At 44.5% G+C, this 23,425-nt stretch overlaps 1 protein-coding gene across 1 annotated transcript in view; it reads left to right on the forward strand.

The window, feature by feature from the left end:
- Positions 1–23,425, forward strand: part of TSEN2 (tRNA splicing endonuclease subunit 2) — a 456,866-nt gene that overhangs the window by 322,632 nt on the left and 110,809 nt on the right. Inside the window, exon 9 of the mRNA XM_044078068.1 lies at positions 9,324–9,435. Within this exon, the coding sequence (XP_043934003.1) occupies positions 9,324–9,435 (112 nt within the window). The remainder of the gene's footprint in view (positions 1–9,323; positions 9,436–23,425) is intronic.

Here is a 23,425-nt window from a genome sequence, read left to right on the forward strand (position 1 = left end):
CCTTAATTCCAAACACCATGCCTGATACACTAGTAATAGGTGACTCTATAGTCAGACACACTGACGTTCCGCTTACCAGGCTGAACAAGGAGAGGGTAACGGTGCGCTGCCTATCGGGAGCTAGGATCTGCCACATAACACACGCACTCAGGTCACTCCAAAGCAAGTACAAATATGACTGTCGTTGTCCATGCCGGCGTGAATGACCTGAGACGTACCTCCCTGGACTATATGAAAAGTGACATAGAGGAGCTCTCCGATTATGTAGCCCAGGCTGGTATGACCCTGACCCTGAGCAGCATCTTGCCCTCATCAAGAATGATGCCACAATACAAAGACAAGATGATCAGCTTTAATAATTGGCTCAAATACTGGTGTCATTCTAGGGGGATCCAATGTCTGTCTGCTTGGGATGACATGCTGGACAAGCCACGCTGCTTCGCAAGGGACGGCTTGCATCTGTCACCACTGGGCTTCCAGATATTGGCCAAGGCTCTTGCCACCCCCATAGTGCCTTTTTTAGGCAAGGCTCAAAAGACAAACCCACCTCCTTAGAAAACAAAAATGGAAAAAAGTTAAGGGTAATGCTGCTCAATGCCAGAAGTCTAAATCTCAAGATGCAGGCTCTCACAGCACTCCTCAGTATGGAGAACATCGATGTCTGTGCAGTAACTGAGACCTGGTTCAAGGCTCCTGAGAGCACCCCAGCGCTACCAGGCTATACCTCGTATCATGCTTTTCGGCCCCAAAACTCGGGCCAAACCAAAAAAGGAGGGGGAGTGTCCATATTCATCAAGGACACCCACACCTCCAGGTTAGTGGCAACACATGAAGCATCAGAGACCATCCAGGTGCAACTAACCGTAGGCAAAACTGCCATACAACTGGTAGCATGTTACAGACCACCCTCCCAACCTCAGGAACCCCATTCAGCCTTCCTGAAGACATTGGAGGATATGAATGTCTCACCAAACACCATCATATTGGGTGACTTCAACTACCCTAACATAGACTGGGTGCATTATTCTAGCCCAAACACCCTAGCCCAAAGGTTCCTGGAATTCATAAATTCAAATGCAATGGAACAGCTAGTCACCTCTCCCACAAGGGGAGATAATATACTAGACCTGATCATCACAAACATGGGGAAAAAGTGCTCCACACCAGAAGTATACCCCTCACTAGTGAGATCTGACCACAAACTAATCACCCTTGATATACATATCCCACCTCCACCCCCAACACATAAGACTACAGTGAAAAACTTCTCAAAAGCCAACTTTACACTTCTTAAAACTGAGATGGTATCCTTTAAGCCCACTGGGCCAGTGGAAACCACATCCCACAATGCAGAATCCTTCACAAATGCTTTCTACTGATATCTCCAAGAATGCATGGATCATGCAATCCCAAATAAAACCAAGACCCTCTCCACCAAGGGCAGGCGTCCTGTCTGGTGGACCCCAGCCATAAACAAATTGTATAACAAAAGAAGGAAGCTACTGCACGACAGAGCAAAATCCCATAACGAGAAGGCAACTCTGATCAGCACTAGTAGAAAGCTACGTTCTCTCATAAAAACATCCAAGGCCAATTTTGAGAGAAAAATCGCTATGGACACTAAAGATAACCACAAGGCCGCCTTCTGCTATGTTAGAAACCTGGGCGGAAACTCAGATATGTTCAGAGTTAGTTCACAATGACAAAAAAATACACTGAACCCACAGATATTGCCAACATTCTGGCAGACAGGTTCAGTGCAAATTTCTCCCCTCCCTCACCCCCAAAAGAAGAAATACTTATCCCAGCTGAATGTAACCTCCCTGTCATCTCAGATGTCCAGGTGAGAACCGCCCTCAGCAAAGCTAAAAACACAGCATCAATGGGACCTGACGGTATCCCGGGTTGTGTGCTATATGAACTTCAAGAGGAGCTAAACCCGCACATAAAAATGCTATTTAACCTTAGCCTTACTACAGGATATATGTACCTGAGCACTGGCGTACAGCAACAGTAGTCCCACTCCACAAAGGGAGGCACCTCTACAGATCCTGGTAACTACCGCCCCATAAGCCTAACCAGCCTGGTCTGCAAAGCTGTGGAAAGAATCATTATGGAACTCATAAACAGCGACATTGGGGACTTAGACACTTGATCCCACCCAGTTCGGCTTTGTAAAGGGCAGATCCTGCCTTTTGAACCTGGTTGACTTTTTCGAAACAGTCACTAGAGCCATTGATGAGGGCAAAGCAGTCTATACAGCCTACCTGGACTTGGCTAAAGCTTTCGACACAATACCCCACTCAGGCATCATAGACAAGCTCAACAGCTTAAATGTAAATCCATATGTCACAAGATGGATTGCAAACTGGCTAAAGGATAGAACCCATAAAGTCAAAATCACTGGAGCCATGTCAGACTCAAAGCCGGTCACAAGTGGTGTCCCACAGGGCTCTGTCCTGGGACCCCTCTTGTTCGGCATTTATTTCTCAGATGTGAATGCAAACATGGGAGGGTTGTGGCTGACAAAGTTCGCAGATGACTGCAAACTAGGCGCCATAGTCAATACACCAGCTGACACATACATCCTATAGAAAGGCCTCACTGAAACGGACAACTGGTGCCGGAGTCATGGCCTTAAACTAAATGCCAAAAAATGTATAGTCATCCCCTTTGGGAAAAACAAAGTACCCACAAATTATCACATAGACAGTAACCCACTGAGTACGGAAAAAGTAATCGGAGATCTGGGGACCCAAGTCGATAGTGATCTCTCATTTGACACCCATGTTGCCAATGTGGTTAGAAAGACTTTCTACCTTGCCCACCTTATCATGAAGGGATTCACATCCAGATCAAAGGAGGTCATTGTACCCTTATACTCATCCCTTATCAGGCCCATGATTGAGTACAACAAAAAAAAAAATCTTGCTTTTTTCCCACTTTTCTGAGATTTAAAAAAGTTCAGTTACAGGCTTGCTGTTCTTGAACTGTTTGTAAGTTTCTGTGAGGCCATTTTTGCTTGGGCTAAAGGAAAGTCTCTCTGTTGATCAGTGGCCAGTGAAAAACATTGAGCAGCTTCCCTGCCCCCCGTGGGAGTGGTTACTGGCTTGAAACTGTAGTTTTATTGACTAATAGGGGTCATTTCCATAACTCCATCTTCCTCTCTTAAAACCTAGTTGCCTCGTGGTTTTGGCGTCTTTTCAGGCTTGTTGGCTGTTGGTGAAGCACCCACCAAGAGGAGAAAACACTGAGAGAAGAAAGGAGCCACTTTTGAGATTTTAAGTATTTTTCCTCTGTTTATTTGCTAAGTTTTTCTGCATAGTTGCCTAGTTTGAGCATTTTCTGGCTTGTTAAACTTGATTTCTGCATTAGTAGCTGTATTTAGAGCACAACCAAAAGCTGTTTACTGAATTTCCTGTTTGTACTTATTTTAAAATCGTTTTTTTCTCAAAACTTGCATATTTTCTGTCTTTGGCCTAGCACTCTTGTGTGGGGTCATTTACTGCACTGTTATAACTTGATATTACTTGTGAACCTCTGCTATCTCTGAAAAAACAAAAAAAAAAAAAATCTTGCTTTTTTCCCACTTTTCTGAGATTTAAAAAAGTTCAGTTACAGGCTTGCTGTTCTTGAACTGTTTGTAAGTTTCTGTGAGGCCATTTTACTTGGGCTAAAGGAAAGTCTCTCTGTTGATCAGTGGCAGTGAAAAACATTGAGCAGCTTCCCTGCCCCGTTGGAGTGGTTACTGACTTGAAACTGTAGTTTTATTGGCCGTTTTGGGTCAATTCCTGGCTCTTTCCAGCCCCTGCTATCAAGCACGCTTTAGCGCGGAGTTGCCACTAGAGCAGCATCGGGCAGCACTGGTTTAACGAGGTTAAACTTTTTCTGGCTCCATAAAGTCTGTTCTTCATTTTTTCCCTTAGAACTGCTCTACTAGTAATCTAAACAGTATATCCCTTAACTAAAAAGCGCAGCACTTGTTCCTAAAAGCTTTTTTTTTTTCTCCAAAAAAAAAAAAGCTCAGCACTTGTCTTAAAAGCATCTTCTTTTCAGGTTTAGCACTTCTGTATTATACAAAGTCCCTCACTAGCGAACCTCCAGGAGTACCCACTTCCTTACTAAGTCCTCTCTTATTCAGTTACACCCCTAAATTCTTAATTTCTCTAGCATGTCGAAGGGCCAGATGCTGGCGTCCTCTCCTGTCCAGTTGGTGAATCTGGGAATATTGAGGCAATGTTACAATTGCCTCATGTACACAGACAACCCTCTCCTCCTCCCACATAACACAAATACTTGCGAGAGATGCAGCTATTTGGCCAAACTGGAGGCTGAGCTCTCTCAACTTAGGACTGGCAAGACCAGACAGGAGGAGAAGGCAACTACACACACCACAAAACCAGTCTCACATAAAGCTATCACAACAATGAATCAAACACATAAACACACAAAGACATACTCGGAGGCTCTGAGCAAAAATTTACCTAAACAGCAGAGGCCTCCAAAGCAGACGCCCAAGCAACTGCCACCTCATGACACACCACAGGCAACACATAAACCACAAAATCAGTGTGCAAAGCAGTCACAGCCCTTAAGGCCAAATACAACACCAAACATACTTGTCATAGGTGACTCCATAGTCAGACACACTGACGTCCCACTCACCAGGCTGAACAAGGAGAGGGTCACAGTAAGCTGCCTATCGGGTGCTAGAATCTGCCACAACACAAGCACTCGGGTCACTCCACAGCAAGTACAAATATGACACAGTCATTGTCCATGCTGGTGTGAACGACCTGAGACATACCTCCCTGGACTACATGAAAAGAGACATAGAGGAGCTCTCTGATTATGTAGCCCAGGCAGGTATGACCCTGACCCTGAGCAGTATCCTTCCTTCACCAAGAATGATGCCACAACATAGAGACAAGATGATCAGCTTTAACAATTGGCTTAATTTCTGGTGTCATTCAAAGGGGATCCAGTGTCTGTCTGCCTGGGATGACATGCTTGACAAGCCACGCTGCTTCAAGGGACGGCTTGCACCTGTCACCCTGGGATTCGGATATTGGCTAAGGCTCTTGCCACCCCCATAGTGCCTTTTTTAGGCAAGGCTCAAATTCTAAACCTACCACCCTAGAAAACAAAAATGGGAAGAAACTAAGGGTAATGCTGCTCAATGCCAGAAGTCTAAATCTCAAAATGCACGCACTCGAGGCCCTTCTCAGTATGGAGAATATCGATGTCTGTGCTGTGACTGAAACCTGGTTCAAGGCTCCTGAGAGCACCCCGGCACTATCAGGTTTTACCTCATATCATGCGTTCCGGTCCCAAAACCCGGACCACACCACAAAAGGAGGGGGTGTATCCATATTTATCAAGGATACCCACACCTCCAGGTTGGTGGCAACGCACAAAGCATCGGAAATAATCCAGGTGCAGTTAACCATAGGCAAAACTGCTCTACAATTTGTAGCATGCTACAGGCCACCCTCTCAAACTCAGGAACCCCACACAGCCTTCCTGAAGACACTGGAGGGTATAAATGTATCTCCAAACACCATTATATTGGGTGACTTCAACTACCCGAATATAGACTGGGAACATTACTCAAGCCCCAACTTTCTAGCCCAAAGGTTCCTGGAGTTAATAAATTCAAATGCCATGGAACAACTAGTCACCTTTCCCACAAGAGGAGAAAATATACTAGATCTCATCATCACAAACATGTGGACAAAATGCTCCACACCGGAAGTATATCCCTCATTGGTGAGATCAGATCATAAACTAATCTCACTGGAAATCCACATCCCGCCCCCACCCCAAACAAAAAAGACCACAGTGAAGAACTTCTCTAAAGCAAACTTCACACTACTCAAGACTGGTGTGGTATCCTTCAAGGCCCCCGAGCCAGTGTAAACCACAACCCAAGCTGCGGAAGCCCTTACAAATGCCTTTTACGAACACCTCCAGGACTGCATGGATCAGGCAATCCCTAATAAAACCAAGACTCTTTCCACCAAGGGCAAACGTCCAGTCTGGTGGACCCCAGCCATAAACAAACTTTACAATAAGAGGAGAAAGCTGTTGCATGATAGAGCAAAATCCATAAAAGAGAAGACACCCTTGATCATTATTAGTAAAAAATACGAGCACTCCTAAAATCATCCAAGGCCAACTTTGAGAGAAAAATTGCCATAGATTCAAAAGACAATCATAAGGCCTTCTTCAGCTATGTTAGAAACCTGGGTGGAAACTCCCAGATATGCTCAGAATTAGTCCAAAATGATACAAAAATCACTGAACCCACAGACATTGCCAACATACTGACAGACAGGTTCAGTGCAAACTTCACCCCCCCCCCCCCAAAAGGAGAGATAACTATCCCAGCGGAGTGTAGCCTCCCAGACATCTCAAATGCGCAGGTGAAAGCTGCTCTCTCTAAAGCTAAAAACACAGCATCAGTGGGACGGATGGTGTCCCGGCTGTGTGCTACACGAACTCAATGAGGAACTAAACCCGCACAAAAGGCAGCTGTTTAATCTTAGCCTTACCACAGGATACGTGCCCAAGGAGTGGCGTACGGCAACTGTGGTCCCACTCCACAAAGGGGTGCCTCTACGGACCCTGGTAATTACCGCCCCATAAGCAACAAGCCTGGTCTGCAAAGCTATGGAGAGGATCATAATGGAACTCATAAACAAAGACATAGGGGACTTGCAGACATTGGACCCGACCCAGTTTGGCTTTGTCAAGGGCAGATCATGCCTTTTGAACTTGGTCGACTTCTTCGAAACAGTCACCAAGGCCATTGATGAAGGAAAGGCAGTCCACACAGCCTACCTTGACCTTGCAAAAGCTTTCGACACAATACCCCACTCGGGTATTATAGAGAAACTTACCAGCTTAAATGTAAACCCATATGTCACAAGATGGGTTGCAAACTGGCTAAAGGACGAAACCCACAGGGTTAGAGTTGCTGGCGCCATGTCAGACTCCAAGCCGGTCACAAGTGGTGTCCCACAGGGCTCAGTCCTTGGCCCCCTGTTGTTCGGCATCTACTTCTCAGAAGTACAGGCAAACATAGGAGGACTATGGCTGACAAAGTTTGCAGATGACTGCAAACTGGGCGCCATAGTGGAAAGTACATCGGACACAGATATCCTTCAGAGGGGTCTCACGGAAACTGATAGCTGGTGACAGAGCCATGGCCTGAAGTTAAATGCCAAAAAATGTATAGTCATACCCTTCGGGAAAAACAAGGTAACCCCAAGCTACCATATAGGTGGCAATCCACTAAGCACAGAAGAGGTTATCAGGGACCTGGGGACCCAGGTTGACAGTGGCCTTTCTTTTGACACTCACATTGCTAAAGTGGTTAGAAAGACCTTCTACATTGCCCACCTGATCATGAAGGGATTCACATCCAGATCAAGTGAGGTCATTGTTCCCCTGCACTCTTCACTTATCAGACCAATAATCGAGTACAATGCCCCATTCGGGATGTATCTCACCCAACACCTGCAGCAATTGGAGAGACCCCAAAAGTTCCTCACCAAAAGGATAAAGGGACTCCAAAATCTGTCATATGCTGCCAGACTGAAGAAACTCCAGCTCTATTCAGTCGCATACCGTCTGCTCAGAGGTGACCTGTGCCTGGCATACAAGGCCATGTCCAACCCGGAATTAATGGACATGCTCCACCTCAAAAAATCCAAATCTACCAGATCCACTAGAGCAAGCGACTTAAACCTTAGCATGGATATAAATAGGACATGCTGGAGGGATAGATTTGTCACCCAGAGACTCCCTATGCTGTGGAATAAAATCCCGGTCCATGTGAGGCAGAGCACCTCGCTGGCTCTGTTCAAGAGAAATCTTGACCGGTGGATGGGAGATCGTAGGTTTACCCCGGGAATCATCTCTGTGTCACTGCTGGACAGAGGCACAACAAACTAACGGGCACAGTATTTTTTAACATAAGGGGTGGCGTAAGCCACAAAACTTTGGGCTAGGCTTATAAATGCCTTAGGGCAGATAGCCTAGTATAAACCTATGAACCTACAATACCCCATTTGGTATGTACCTCACCCGGCACTTACAGCAGCTAGAGAGACCCCAAAAGTACCTCACCAAGAGAATCAAGGGTCTCCAACATATGTCATATGCGGCCAGACTAAAGAAACTCCAGCTCTATTCAGTAGAATACCACCTACTCAGAGGTGATCTGTGCCTGACGTACAAGGTCATGTCCAGTCAGGAATTGATGGACATGCTCCACCTCAAAAAATCCAAATCCATCAGAACCACGAGAGCTAAAGATTTAAACCTCAGCACAAATATGAATAGGACATGCTGGAGGGACAGATTCATAACTCAGAGGCTTCCCATACTCTGGAACAGAATCCCAGTTCATGTTAGGCAGAGCCCCTCACTGACTCTCTTCAAGAGAAAACTTGACGAGTGGATGGGAGATCGTAGGTTTACCCCAGGGGTCATCTCTGTGTCACTACTAGACAGAGGCACAGTATTCTACATCTATTCTGTACACTAGACAGCGGCACAGTAAACTAATTCTATTATGTAAGGGGGTCTTCACTGTGTCACTACTAGACAGAGACACAGTATTCTAAATCTATTCTGTACACTTTTGTACCATTACATGGGGTGGCGAAAGCCACATCACTATGGCTAGGCTTATAAATGCCCCAGGGCAGATAGCCTAGTACTAAACTATGAAACTATATATATATATATATATATATATATATATATATATATATATACACACACACACACACACACACACACACACACACACACACACACACACGTACGTATGCATCGATACAGATCACTGTAGATGGTTGGGGTAAACTGGCAAGCTCATGGGTTAGATTAGCTCTACTAGAGTAGACATTGATATCACTGCATGCACTGGTATTGGGCAAGCTTGCTACTTAATGCTACAGTTTCAGAGAAAGGTAACCAGATCAAGAGAGGGATATTCTTAATTGAAGACGTACCTATAAAGTTGCTGTTTCATATGATTTGGTACAGTAAGAACATAGTACTTTAGTGTGCCATAAATTTGAATAATCCTGTGTTTGTAGACTGGGGACCTTGTCTATAAAATTGGTACTTGTAATATGACTCAAGCTAAACCAGTGCCACACACATGGACTTCATCTTAGGATCTAAACATGCTTCAGTTTAGTGTGCAGTCATCATGTGTAAAAGACGGAAGAGGTTCTTAAGGTGCAAATTTACATGTACATTTTATGCTGAGGGTCTGCCTTTAAATTTCCAATTGTTTTCCTTAGCTACTCTGTTGTGGTACAGATGGTAGATGGTAGTGACATGGGAAGACCACAAAGATCCTTTACTTGGAGATCACTTGCTGGCTTGAACAGAACTACAGTCAACGCTTCTAAGGTAATTCATTGCTGTGTTTGTCTTTGTCTATGTGCAACTGCAATGTCGATGTAAATTTTCCAATACAACACTGCCCTCCTTAAAATCCTTGCTAAAAAAATTAGTAACACTTATGCAACAGTTACTTGAAGACATTACACACACACACAGTTGTGGAAAGGGGTGGCACTGTGTTTCCATGCAGTTTAGAGTGGGTTTGTCTCGAATGCTCTGGAAGTCATTCCTTATCAATTACTTCAGTTTCTTCACCTTACTTATGTCCTGGTTTGATACCTAGCCTATTAGAGTTAGCATGGGGAAGGAGAGGCGTGACAAGGCTTTAACCTGCTTGCCTCTCTTCAGGGGTAGTAGTGGTAGTGTATGTCCAGGCCTTCTCTATGGAAGAATCCATGGTGGAGACCAAGGATTTCAAGGGAGTGGAGGTTTGAACATATCATGCTTGCTCATCGTGTGCCAAATACCACATAAGACAGTAGGGGTTGTACACAGAAAGCCCTGTTCTTTACAGCATAGGTATTTGCCTCGGAGAACAAATGGCTTATAGGATACTTACCCAGGAAATTAATTGACAAATCTGGGTGGCCAGGAGGGATGAATCTTGATAGCATAGGGATAGAGTCCATAAAAAAAAGACACTAAGAAGGTAAATGCAGTGGCATGAATAGAGTTAATAGATGCTAAATAATTTGCAGTTTTACTGTTGTCCTCTTTTTCTTGATATGCTTTTGATGATCAAAGAAGGCCTACCATGCACAGGTGATTATTTCAAAGTACTTATGTACTTTGCAATTTCCTGTTTTCTTGCTGCTCATTCACGTATTTAATGAGTTCTCTTTTTTTACATCAAAATTTTTACTGTATTAATAAAATACATTTGCCTTTTTTACATAGTTCTTAATCTGCTGTGTTTGTTTCCATGCTCTCTAAACTGCTGCTGTATTGATCAAATGCAACTTTTCAGCATCACAATGTTTTTCTTTTATGTCATATAAGAAAATTGGTGCAGGTTTCTTTTATTCTTACTTGTTGAACAGAACTAAGTGGAATAATTTGTTGTAGTTGCATGTCATGCAAGTGAAGCAGTGTAATAGATTCCTTTACTGGTCTGTACTACAACCTTTTCAAGTACAACATTGTACATTTATAATGAACATCTGAAGTGTTAAATGGCATTATATTGACCACAAAAGGTCAAAACTCATAATGCCAAAAAAAAAAAAAAATTGCGTACATTCTTTGCAGCAGGACAAGCACCCTGCAACCCTCCATCCCCTGTTAATTATATATAGCAACTCCGAGATCACACTACAGTGAAGAAAGGGGAAACCATCAGTCCCTGCTGTACTGTGATCTCATCAGCATTTTTAGGATTAAAGGGTTACAAAACAATTTTATACCCTCCTAGCAGACCAGTCATAAACATAGCCCCAAAAAATCTGGTCATCTATCAACTCCCTTATCCACCTTGGGTCCAAAAAAAAAACCCAACCCATCTACAGGCAACAATCCACTTCAAACAGCCAACATGTTAAATGCCTACTTCATCGAAAGTATTACCAACCTAACACATATGCTTCTCAACTACCTCTAGTTGCCTGTAGTAACTTTCTTATCCCTCTCTCTCCCTCCCTTACTTGCTCCCCCCAACACCACCAACAAATCACAGGCTACAAGTATACCACCTTCCTCCAACCATGATAATACAACCATTTCTATCCTGCTTTACCCTCCAACCTGTTTCTCTGACCTTTATAAAAAATCTTATTCTCAGACTCAAACCTTGCTCTATCTCATTAGATAACCACCCCTTCAATGTCCCATCTCTATGGAAGAAAGTATGTATTATCTCCATTCATAAAGGTGGAAATTCTATCACTTCTGACCCATTTCCATTCTTATCCTCGCTCTCTAAATTCTTAAAAAAATGTGTACACAAATAACTGCTTGATCTCCTCGTATAGAACCATCTGCTAACTCCCACTCATCATGGCTTTCATCCGTCCCACAGTATAACTGCTTTACTATCCTTCTTGGACACAATACATAAGGATAGAGACTCTTGCAAACTGATCTCAGCACTATTCCTTGACTTAGCAAAGGCTTTTGAAATCATTTCCCATTCTCTCCTCATACATCAGGTATCAGTTCTTGGACATTCATTCCACTCTCTCTCCTTTGGCTTACCAGCAGACAACAATCAGTAAAATGTCAGGTTGCTCAATCTCCATATCTGGCTAATGCCACTGGTGTCCAACAAGGATCCATCCTTGGACCACTCCTCTTTAATACCTTTAACAGTCTCCATAATACCTCTTGCTCTTAAGCTTCCCTTATTCAGTACACAGATGACCCCACTATTACCTAAAATAGTCTGATTCACTTGCAACAAGTACACAGGAAGCATTCTTCTCCGTTGAGAACTGGCTTACCAATGCCCAACTTGTACTAACCCCCCCCCCACACAAAAAAAAACAAGCTGCTACTTTTCACCTCCCTAGACACATGCCCTCGATGATACCTATTTCAAAATCCTGTCCCATAACAACACACAGCTTTTCTCCCCCGGTGCCTATTGACCCAGTCAGACTTTCCTTGTAAACAAAAGTCAATAAATTAACAAGTTGTATCTGTCCTCATGATGTTTTTTGCTTATGTTTGATACCTACTGTAACATGCAATATGTCAAGCAAATGTACTTGACATAAAAAAAAACAACAGACTGTGTAAAAACTGGCATTGATGGTATAGAGGATTTTGACTATGTTGCCAGGGTTTATTTACCATCTTAATCATCAGAATTTGGGGAAAAAAGGGAGGTGAAGCAAACTGTTGTTGGTTCCTGCTGTACCGGTTGGAGGTGCAGAGTGAGGAGAATTTCTGCAACAACATTGTACCCTGAAAGAGGTTGGAAGCATAGCTTTTGAGTTTACATGTTGGTTGCACACTAGCATCAGCAGCACCCTTGGCTGTTGTGCATACATTGAAGTTTATTGGGTGCAATGCATGGAGAAACTGGTCATGGGCAAAAGCAGAGCATAATAAGCCAAAAAAAAAACAGTCCCTATCCGGGCACCTGATGCCTTGTATCCCATAATAAAAAAGGCCATTGGGTGGATGCTTTCTTTTAAAATGGAAAGTCATGACAGTTGACTATAGATCTGATGTTGTCAGTCTTCACATAGTCCTTGAAAGTGTTATGTTCTGAGCCCTTAGAACCGACTCTGCTGTTATTGCAGCTCACGCGTACCAAAAAACTCTCGAGCTCAGCTTTACCCATAATGCTCCTTACTAAATTACCTCAGATATCATTTGCCGCTTCAAAGTGCCATACACGTCCCCTGTAAGCTCTCAAGCAAAGCAGTTTTTTCATCTGTAAGCAAATGTATTCTCATTATATTTCAACCTTCTATTACTTTATTCGACCTTTCATCTACCCGCTCCTTACTAGTTTTTAGTGTGCATGCAATTCCTTGTTTCTACCTTCAGGTAATCTTCTATACCATTGCTGGTATATTTTTACTTTACCTTTTGGTATTTTTGTACCATTGCTAAATAGTCTCTTCTGTTTTTTTTTCCCGATACTTCTGTGTGAGTGTCTCTCTCTCTCTCTCTCTCTCTCTCTTGCTTATGGCAGACAAGCCTACTAAAGGCAGCACCAGTTTTAAAAGGTGCCTTAAATGTGACAGAAAAATGCCTAATTCAGATAAGCATACTCTTTGCGTTTATTATCTTGGGAGTCATTCATCTCCAAGAAGACTGTGCCATATGCCATGGTTTTAGTAATTGATTAATGAAGCACAAAAATAAGCTTGTTTTGAAAGGCCTGTTAAAATCTCAGTTTGACAAAGCTTTATCAGGGTCCAGCCCAGAGAACTCACCTTCTACTTCCACTTCTTCCTCCAGTAAGAGGGACTGTTCCATCAGAACCAGTTGCAAAAGTGCCTAAACAATCTTCGGTGCCGACAGCATCTTCAGCACTGACAAATCAAGCATCCAAGCCTTCAGCACCATCAGTGCCAGCTTCTGCACAAAGTTTATCAGTGCCGACCACAACATAGGATGTTCATCGTGTTTCACTGTTGCAGTCATAACTGTAGGGTGCTTCTGCCGGCAGGCAGCCCGAGGTCGGCCAGAATCCCAAAGTCTGGGTCTGGCGTCGGCTGTACAAGCCAGTACCCTGACGTCAGTACGCTCTGGTACATAGCCCTCAGCTGACGCCATCTTCTCCAGTCTTTCTTGCCGTGCGGTGGAAAGCAGCTCGCAAGTCGTTGGTTGGCGATTTTCGAACAGCGTTTTTGGTTGTTGTCTGTCCGAAGTTCTTACTTCTCTTCTCAAAGCTAAGTACCCTGTTGGGGAATCTTTTTCTTGTTCCTCCGATGTCAGAAAAAGTTAATAATTGTATTACGTGTGGAAAACAAATACCTCATAAAGATTTCCACTCTTACTGTCTACCTTGCTTAGGCCCTGACCACGACGTTTCTTGTTGTCGGTTCTGTGCCAGGTTCAATTCTCGTACTATCAAGCGCAGGTATGACTGGGCTCTGAATTATTTTGGCAGATGCTTCAATTATAAAATGTCGTCGGACACTACCGGAATTCAGAAGAAGCGCAAAGACAAGGACAGGCCTCCGAGGGCCAAACAGGACTCGTTGCAGCTGGAGCCAGCGTCCGGTTCGGCTGTCGTCAGTGAGGCGCTTTTGCAGCCCCTGTCGTCCGCCACTTCTGAACCGATGGCCTATACGGACTCCCATGGGGAGCCATCAAGGCCTTCTATTTTATCTGCTGCAGGACCTTCGGATGTCGCTCCCTCAGATGGGTCCGGAACCGCTGTGCAGGTACCGGCTTCTGAGGGGGTATTCAGGCCTACTCACATCACTATTTCAAAGGCAAAGACAAAGACTCCTGTTAAGTCTAAAGCTCCTGCTCAAGCTACTTCTGAATCTACTCCCAGGACACAGAAGCAATTGTTAAGGATGGCTGAAGATTTGCTTACAATGATTAGGGGTTCTCACCCCCCCTCTGAGAAAAGGCCTCGACAGGATGTTCCTATGGATTCCTCTGACCAGGCTTCTATATCTTCTGTCTCTTCCTCTGATCAGGAATATTCTTTTCCTCCTTATGAGGATTCGGATGCTGAGGACTCCTTGCCCTCTGCCTCTCCGCCTGAAGATTTTTCTTTTGGGGAAACCTTACATGAGATGAGGGAACATTTTCATTGGGAAGGTCAGGATTATTCTGCTTCCAAGAAGAGGCTTAGAGAATTCCTTCTTCTTCCTCAACATAGGCCTTTGGCTATCCCTCCTGTTCTTGACATTGTGGATGATGCTTTTTCTGAGGCTAACTTGAATCCTGATTCCATGCCTCCTGCTCCCTCTAAGCCTGATAGATTTTATAGGGTTCCTGAGTCTCATTTGTTCTTATTTAAGAATCCTTCTGTGGATCCTGAAACTATATCTCAGGGTTCTAAGGCTGCTAAAGTTGCTACTTCTAAGAATCCTATTCCCTCTGAGAAGGATTATCGTGCCTTAGACAGGTGGGGCAAAAAGGTATATACTTCTGCTACCCTTTCTGTTAGGGCTTTAAATTGCCAGTTTCATATGTTTAAGTATCAGCAATTTCTTTTGTCTGTTTTAAAGCAAAAGCTTGCTTCCCTTCCTGCATGTGCAGAAGATAAGGAGCTACAGGATGTATTGCATGCAACTGAACAACTGAACAAACATAGCTTGCATTGTGGTTTTGATGCTTTGGATGCTTCTTGCAGGGCCGCAGCCTCTGGTACTGTTATCAGGAGACATGCTTGGCTTCGTGAGCAAAGTTTACCTGAACAGGTTAAGGCTAAATTATTAGATGCCCCTGTTCAGCATGATGTTCTTTTTGGATCTAAGGCTGAGGAGGTTATTAAAAAGATGGAAGAAAAGGCAAAATCGATGCAAACTGTGAAAGATTTCTTGCAAGTTCAGCCTCCTAGATTTTCCTGGAATTGGCCCTCCAAAAATTGGTCCTTTCCCACGTCTGACAGGCCTCAAAGGGGAAGATATAGACGCTCCAGAGGTCGTGGCCAAGCTCAGGCCTCCTACAGATCGAGACAATGGACTGCTTCTTCACCTAGAAGGGGAGAAGACAGATCCCAATCTCAAAGAAAACAAACTCAATGACTCTCTCGGTTGGGCTACAGGACCTCTTTACCTGGATGCCCCTCTTGGAGGAAAACTTTCTCTTTTTTACAGAAATTGGACTCATATTACCCAGGACAAATGGGTATTGGACGTGATTTTAAAAGGCTACAAATTCCACTTTCATACCTTGCCAAGGGTTTTCGGTTGGCCAGATCTGCCAAAACATCAATGGTCAGAGGCCTTAAATCAAGTGGATGCTCTTCTGGCCATGAGCCATAGAGTCTGTTCCACTCTCAGAGATGGGAAAAGGTTTTTATTCAAGACTGTTTCTGGTTCCAAGAAAACAAAGCTCATGGAGACCTATTCTGGACCTTTCTGTGTTAAACACCTTTTTGGAAATTCCAAAATTCAAGATGCTTACTCTGCAGCAGCTGATTCCAATGCTCTCTCAGGACGCCTGGATGGTGACATTGGACCTAAAGGAAGCTTATTTACACATTCCTATCAGGCAGGAACGCAGGAAATTCCTCAGATTCAAGGCAGGTTTGAGACACTTTCAATTCTCTGTACTGCCCTTTGGTTTATCTACTGCGCCCAGAGTCTTTACCAAGTGCCTGGCACCAGTAGTGGCTTATTGCAGACTTCAGGGGATTCAGATTTACCCCTATTGTCCAGATGTTGAAGTAAAAGATCCTTGCTGTCTGCCTGAATAAGGCAGTCGTCCAGACTGGCTTATTCAGGCAGACAGCAAGGATCTTTTACTTCAACATCTGGATTTTGTTCAACGTCTTCTCCTCCTACTGGGATTTTCAGTGAACATAAAAAAGTCACATTTGATCCCTTCTCAATAAATGGTATTTTTGGGAGCCCTCTTAAATACAACCTTACAAAGGGCCTTCCTCACTCCAGAAAAACAAATACAGCTGGCTTCAATTTTCAAGACTTTGGCAACTCTAACTCAGCTCACTGCAAGGAAATTCCTGCAGGCACTGGGCTACATGGCTTCCTGCATTCTGTTGATTCCAAATGCAAGGCTTCATATGAGAAAGCTTCAATGGTATCTGAAAAGTGTATGGTCACAGCATTACCACGATCTGGACACTCTGATTCCTCTGATCCCCTGCCTCCAGAAGGAGTTCCTTTGGTGGTCCAGGGTGTGTACTTTAAACGAAGGAAAGCCTTTCCGTCTTCCTCAACCTTCTCAAATCATAACCACGGACGCCTCTGATTATGCTTGGGGAGCACATTTTCTAGGCAATTGCCAGCAGGGAACCTGGACAAAGGACCATCTTCACTGGCACAGCAATCTGAAGGAAATGTTGGCAGTTCAAAATGCTCTTCTAGCCTTCAAGAACCTTTTGCATCCAGGGCCTCTTTTGATTCGCACAGACAACACCACAGTCATGTGGTATATAAACAAGCAGGGGTTCTCATTACCCCTTTGCAGACTAGCTATGGCTTTATGGGACACAGCTCTAAATCTGAATCTACATCTCCAGGCTCAATTCATACCAGGAGAACAGAATCTCTTAGCAGACAGCCTGAGCAGAAACATTTTAGATCCTCACGAATGGATGCTAGACACCAACTTATTCAACAGGATTACTGCAGTTTGGGGATGTCCCCAGATAGATCTGTTTGCATCCCATCTCAATCATCAGCTGCCTCGCTTTTGCACCAGGTCATTCCACAAAACAGCTTGGAAAGTGGATGCCCTGTCCTTCAGCTGGCGAAACTTTTCGGGATATGCCTTCCCTCCTCTTCCTCTACTTCCTCGGGTATTACTAAAGATAAAACAGGACAAGCCCAAGTTCCTCATCTTGATTGCTCCAAATTGGCCTCGACAGTTTTGGTATCCAACTTTAAAGCACCTGTTCTTGGAGCCTCCTTGGATTCTCCCTCTGAACCCTTCTCTTCTGTCCCAGCATCAGGGTCAGTTGCTACATTCCAATCTCAAGACCCTTTGCCTGGCAGCTTGGCTCTTCAAAGGAATTTGATTTCTTCTAGTCTTCCCAAACAAGTTTTGGATGTTCTTTTGGAAGCTAGACGGCCTAGCACTAGGAAATCCTATGCCTCTAAATGGAAGAGATTTTGCATTTGGATGCAGGACCGAGGCTTGGACCCTCTGGTGCCTGATTTCTCTTCTATTTTGCTTTACCTTTCGGATCTTTTGTCTAATGGACTTTCCTTTTCTTCCATTAAGATTCATGCTTCTGCTATTTCTGCTCATTTCAATACTGATCCCCCTGTTTTTTCTCATCCTTTGGTGAGACAATTCTTGAGAGGGGCTAAGAATTTAAGGCCTCCCAGGACCCCTCCTGTTCCTGTTTGGGATCTTAATTATGTTTTAGAAAAACTTACTTTGCCTCCTTTTGAGCCTGCTGCATCTTCAGATATTAAGTTTTTATCTTGGAAGACAGTTCTTTTGTTAGCTTTGACTTCTGCCAGAAGGGTCTCAGAGTTGCAAGCTCTCATGGCTGTGGAACCATACCTTATTTTCCACCAGGACAGAGTATCCTTGAGGACCAATCCTACTTTCATGCCTAAGGTGATTTCGAAGTGGCTTTAAATCAAACAATTCACCTTCCTACCTTCTTTCCTAATCCTCAAAATAAAGGGGAAAGGATTTTGCATTCCTTGGACGTGCACAGACAGTTAAGATTTTATTTGGACAAGACTAAAGAGTTCAGAAAATCTAACCAATTGTTTGTTTCTTTTGCCTCCAGTTCTCTTGGAAAGGCTATTTCCAAACAAACTATTTCCAAATGGATTTCTTATGGAATAAGATTTTGTTACACTCATCATGGGAAACAGTTTCCAGGTACTGTGAGAAGTCATTCTACTAGAGCAGCTGCTACTTCTACAGCTTTTCTCAGAGGAGTTCCTACCAAGGATATCTTGGAAGCTGCCACTTGGAGTTCTGTGCATACTTTTTCCAAGCACTACAATCTCCCTTTGTATTCTAAGACCAGGGCAGGCTTTGCCTCTCTGTCTAAACCTCCTCCCTTTTTTCACTGCTTTGGGATTCCACCCTACAGTTATGACTGCAACAGTGAAACACAATGAACATAGTACAGTTGTGTACACCTACCATAAATGTAGATGTCCGAGTGTCTTCACTGTTGCAGTCAGTGTTTCCCTCCCTCCTATCCCCTCTTTTTTCCCTTTTGTGGTGTATTTGTGTTTCCTTGTTGGATTCATTTTTGATTTATTGGGGACTTCTGACATCTAGGGCAAGAAAGGCTGGAGAAGATGGCGTCGGCTGAGGGCTATGTACCAGAGCGTACTGACGTCAGGGTACTGGCTTGTACAGCTGACACCGGACCCAGACTTTGGGATTCTGGCCGACCTCGGGCTGCCTGCCGGCAGGAGCACCCTACAGTTATGACTGCAACAGTGAAGACACTCTAACATCTACATTTATGGTAGGTGTACACAACTGTACTTTCCTACTGAAACTCAGGCAAAGAAAGACTCACCCATCCCTGTGGTACCTCGGACTATATATTCACCTTCGGTGGACCTTTTTGTGGATCGTCCTCCAAGTCCTTTCTTGGAGAGCATTCTCCCAGGTCTCCCTCCATTTCCTCAGCCCGATTCACCAGGAGCCTTACCATGTTGGATATGATGAAGATGGTGGAACATCATCTTGTGGCAAGGGGATTGCCTTTTTCTCCAGTTCCTCGCACTGGTACTGCTGGAATTGAGTCCATGTCTACTCCAGTTTGTCTTTTTCCTCCTCAGACGCCCACTGAGACTTCGGGGTCTATGGTGTCGACAGTTCCCGTACTGACTGCATCAGTGCCAGTTAGAGCTCCTTCTCTGGCACCGAACACTTCCCTGAACTCTTTGAGTGTTTCGGACCCGGGCACCGCTCAGAGCCGTAGCTTCGTTACGGGGGGATGGTTTTCTTCGGTCTTTTCGGAGCGGTCCATGCCCCTTGGTGCCTCTGTATTCGTAAGCTAGGCCCCGGCTTTGGCTTCAGAGGAGGTACCCTCAGTGCGGGGTGGTACCACCATTCCAAAGCAGTCTTTCGGTTCCAGGTTCCCATCCCTGTACGGGGGTGGGGGCTGCCTTCCAGGCCATGGAGAGGGCTTTGTCTGTGGCAGGAAGATCATCTTCCCTGGGACAGAGAGCACAAAAGTCTCAGGATCTAGCCACTATGGTTATGTCTTCTTCGGATACCTCTCCGGTACACCCCACTGAAGAGGTCCCTGCAAAGAGGAAATGTAAGAGGAAACACTTGGACTCCCTGCAGGAGTCATTCATGGAAGATACAGATTTCGATAAAGGAGAAGTTTCCCCCAAGTCTCCCCGACTGTTTCCTTTGGGGACATCCTTGAAATCCTGAAACAGAGTGGAGGCTGGTCTTCCACCCAGTCTTCCTCAGAGGAATCCGTATATCTTGAGGCTTTTCATGCTCAACCCTCCACCTTGTGGTTTTCTCCACCTGCTGACGACCTCATAAAACTGATCACTCAGCAGGCATGGAGGTCACCTGATTCTATCAAGCCAATCCCTAAGAGACCAGATTGTATATTGTCAGCCCCTAAGGATCAGCCACATTGGACTAAGGGAATCCCAGTAGACGCCATGGTGGTAGCAGCAGCCACTAAGAGGGAACTTGCCAAAGAGAGCCCCACTATCCATCCCCCTAATAAGGAGTCTACGGCTATGGATAGATTACAAACGGATCTGATAAAGGAACTTTCATATACCCTGGCAGGACCAAAGTGACCTTTCACCTCGCAACCCTAGAATCCATATCAAACTTGTCAAAGAGGCTAATTGTACATGCTGCCGAAGGTTCAACGAGAGCAGCGGGTTCAGTCGTGGCCATCAGGAGACAATACTGGATGCACTTATATGAGTTTGCAGGACCATTTAAATCTTCTTTCATCAGTGTTCCATTTGACAGAATATCCTTATTTGGCCCCACTGTGAAGGATGCTGTAGCCAGGTGTGAGAAAGATGGAGAGATGCTTTCTCCCATATGTGTATGCTTTTCCACCACCCACCCACCCCCAGCGACCTTATTCCAGGAGCAAGCGGAGTGGGAGGCTATGGCTTAAAAAGTCCTAAGGGCCTTTATAGGACACTTATGGCAGTGGCTTCCCTCGGGGCAGAGGTGGAAGTAATAATGGAAGACGCAGAGGTGGAAGTAATAATGGAAGAGGCAGAAATGGCCCTCAGAGTCAGGGTTCTAGGGATACTCTTATCAATGTTCCTGAAAAGAGGCCCGATTGCCTTCCTCTGGAAGCAGTCGGGAGGGGGGGGGTTGATTATCCCTGCACCAGCATGGCTGGCTAAAGATAATGAAGGACCTTTGGGTGCAGAGGATCATAACCAGAGGTTAAAATGTCTCCTTTCTAGTCCATCCAAACCCTACAACCAAAATCCCAAATGTTCCACCCATGCACAGGGAAGCAGCAGTCTTAGAAATTCAAAAACTGCTCAATAAGAGTCATCCAAGCAGTCCCGCCAGACCAAATAGGATCCAGAATTTACTCAAGGTTCTTTTTAGTGCCAAAAAAAACAGGTGACTGGAGACTGATTTTGTATCTCAGCAGGCTGAACAGGTCACTTCAGCAGACCAAATTCCGAATGGCCACAGTTAAGTCTGTACTCCCATTTTTGGGAAAAGATGATTGGATGTGCTCTGTAGGCCTTCAGGATGTGTATTACCACCCAAAAATGGACAAACACTCCAGGAGATATCTGCACTTCTGGCTGGGAGCCAGTCATTACCAATTCAGAGCACTGTCCTTTGGTCTTACCACAGCCTCGAGGGTGTTCAAATGCATGGCGGTAGTTGCAGCTCATCTCAGACTGCAAGGATTCTAGGTGTTTCTATGTATAGATGACTGGCTCCTTACTGCTCTCACCAGAAGTCTCCTCGAAGAGGCTTGGGATTATACTCTACAGATTTGTGCCAATCTAGGCATTACTGTAAACTACTGAAAGTCCAAGCTACAGCCATGCCAACAGTTAGAGTTCATTGGAGTGAAGCAAAACACAGTCACAAGCATCGCATCCCTGCCCATAGAACAACTACAAAGAATAAAAGGTCAGGTCACCAGATTGCTCACCACAACAAAGTACCAGCAAGGCTTCTACTGTAAGCCCTAGGGTCCATGGCAGCTTCTGTCACTCTAGTTCGATTAGCGAGATATCACATGAGAATCCTTCATTGGCTGCTAGCATCTCAGTGGTCGATGTGGACCAGTCGATGTCACATTTGATCGCATTTACCAACCAATGCAAACAGGATCTTCAGTGGTGGCTTCAATCCCACGAAATTTTGATGAGCCGTCCCTTTGTTCCCTCTCAACCCCAAGCCATAGTGATAGGATGGAGGGGGGCATTATCTGGGAAAGACAGTCCAAGGTATTTTGTCTCCTCTTGAGGCCAACTTGCATATCAGTGTTCTAGAGATGAGGGCAAAGCTGTTAGCATTGCAAGTATTTCACCTAGCCCTCCCCCTCAGGAATTATTGCAGTTTAAACAGACAACATTGCAGTAGTCTGTTACATCAACAAACAGGGGGGATCCAGATCCCTACCCACTCTGTTGGGAAGCCCTCAGAGTTTGGCAGTGGGTGATTTCATCTGACCACTTTTCATAGCAATGCACATTCTGGGGACCTCCAATGTGATTGCAGACAGATTAAGCAGGACTATTCTAATGCCTCCCAAGTGGTCTCTCAATCCGTCTGTGGCAGAAAGGATGTTTCTCTGATGGGACCAGCCTTGCTGCAATCTGTTTGTATCCCCTCTGAACAACAAGTACAGCAACTACTTTTCCCTGATCCCCCCTCTGGGGGACTCACCGAGACATGCTCTTCTTTATGATTATCCCCCCTGTCTTCCATATGCATTTCCCCAACCCCTCTTGTATCTCAGTTTCTAAAGAAAGTAGTCATGTCAAGAAACAAGATAATCTTCATTGCCCCATTCTGGCCTTGACAAATCTGGTTTCCCTTCCTTTGGCCTAGTCTAGTTTGAAAACCTTTAAGTCTGGATCCAACTCTGGACCTCTTGTCCCATTCGGATGGATTGGTTCACCCAAATCTTTACAACCTCAAGCTCACAGCATGGCTTCTCTAATTCCCATGATTGCCAGGCATCCCTCTCTTAGTTTATCAGCTCAATGAATCATTTTGGCCAGTCACAAACCCTCTACAAGAAAGTTGTACCTCAGCAAATGGCATAAATTTTTTTCTGTGGATGTCCAAATCTAATACTGACCCATATTCAGCCCCAGTTGAGAAGGTTTTAGATTTTTTGTCATTACTCTTTGACGGGTGCCTCAGCATCTACCATTCCAGTGCATCTAGCTATGATTTCCAATTTTCACTTGGGTCTGAATGGCTCATCCTTGATGTCCCATAAACTTTGCAGAGCCCTTTTTGAAGGGTTCTGTGATGCTCAAGGCTCCATATAAGGAACTATCACCTTGGGACCTGAATTTGGTTCTGGAATCTCTATAATTTATCCACCCCTTTGAGCCTTCAGATAAATGTGATCTAAAATTCCTCTCTCGAAAAATATTGTTCGTGGTAGTCGTTACCTCAGCAAAAAGAATTTTGGAGATTAAGGCTTTATCTTGTAAACTTCCCTATTTAAGTTTTCAAAAGGCTAGTGTCTCCTTGAGAACCAACCCTTCATTTCTGCCTAAGGCATTTTCTGAATCCAACCTGAACCAGACTGTTGAACTTCTAGTTTTCTAACCCAATTATGCTAACAAAGGTTAACATTTTCTCCATTTATTATATGTGCATAGACAACTCCGCTTCAGTTTACACAGAGCAAAAGAGTTCAGAAAATCAGACTGTTTGTTTCCTTTTCTTCAGTGGCAAAATGGAAAGCAGTCTC

Source organism: Protopterus annectens, chromosome 7.part0 (assembly GCF_019279795.1).
Source record: "Protopterus annectens isolate FY-2018-M chromosome 7.part0, PAN1.0, whole genome shotgun sequence".
NCBI classification, from domain to species: Eukaryota; Metazoa; Chordata; order Ceratodontiformes; family Protopteridae; genus Protopterus; species Protopterus annectens.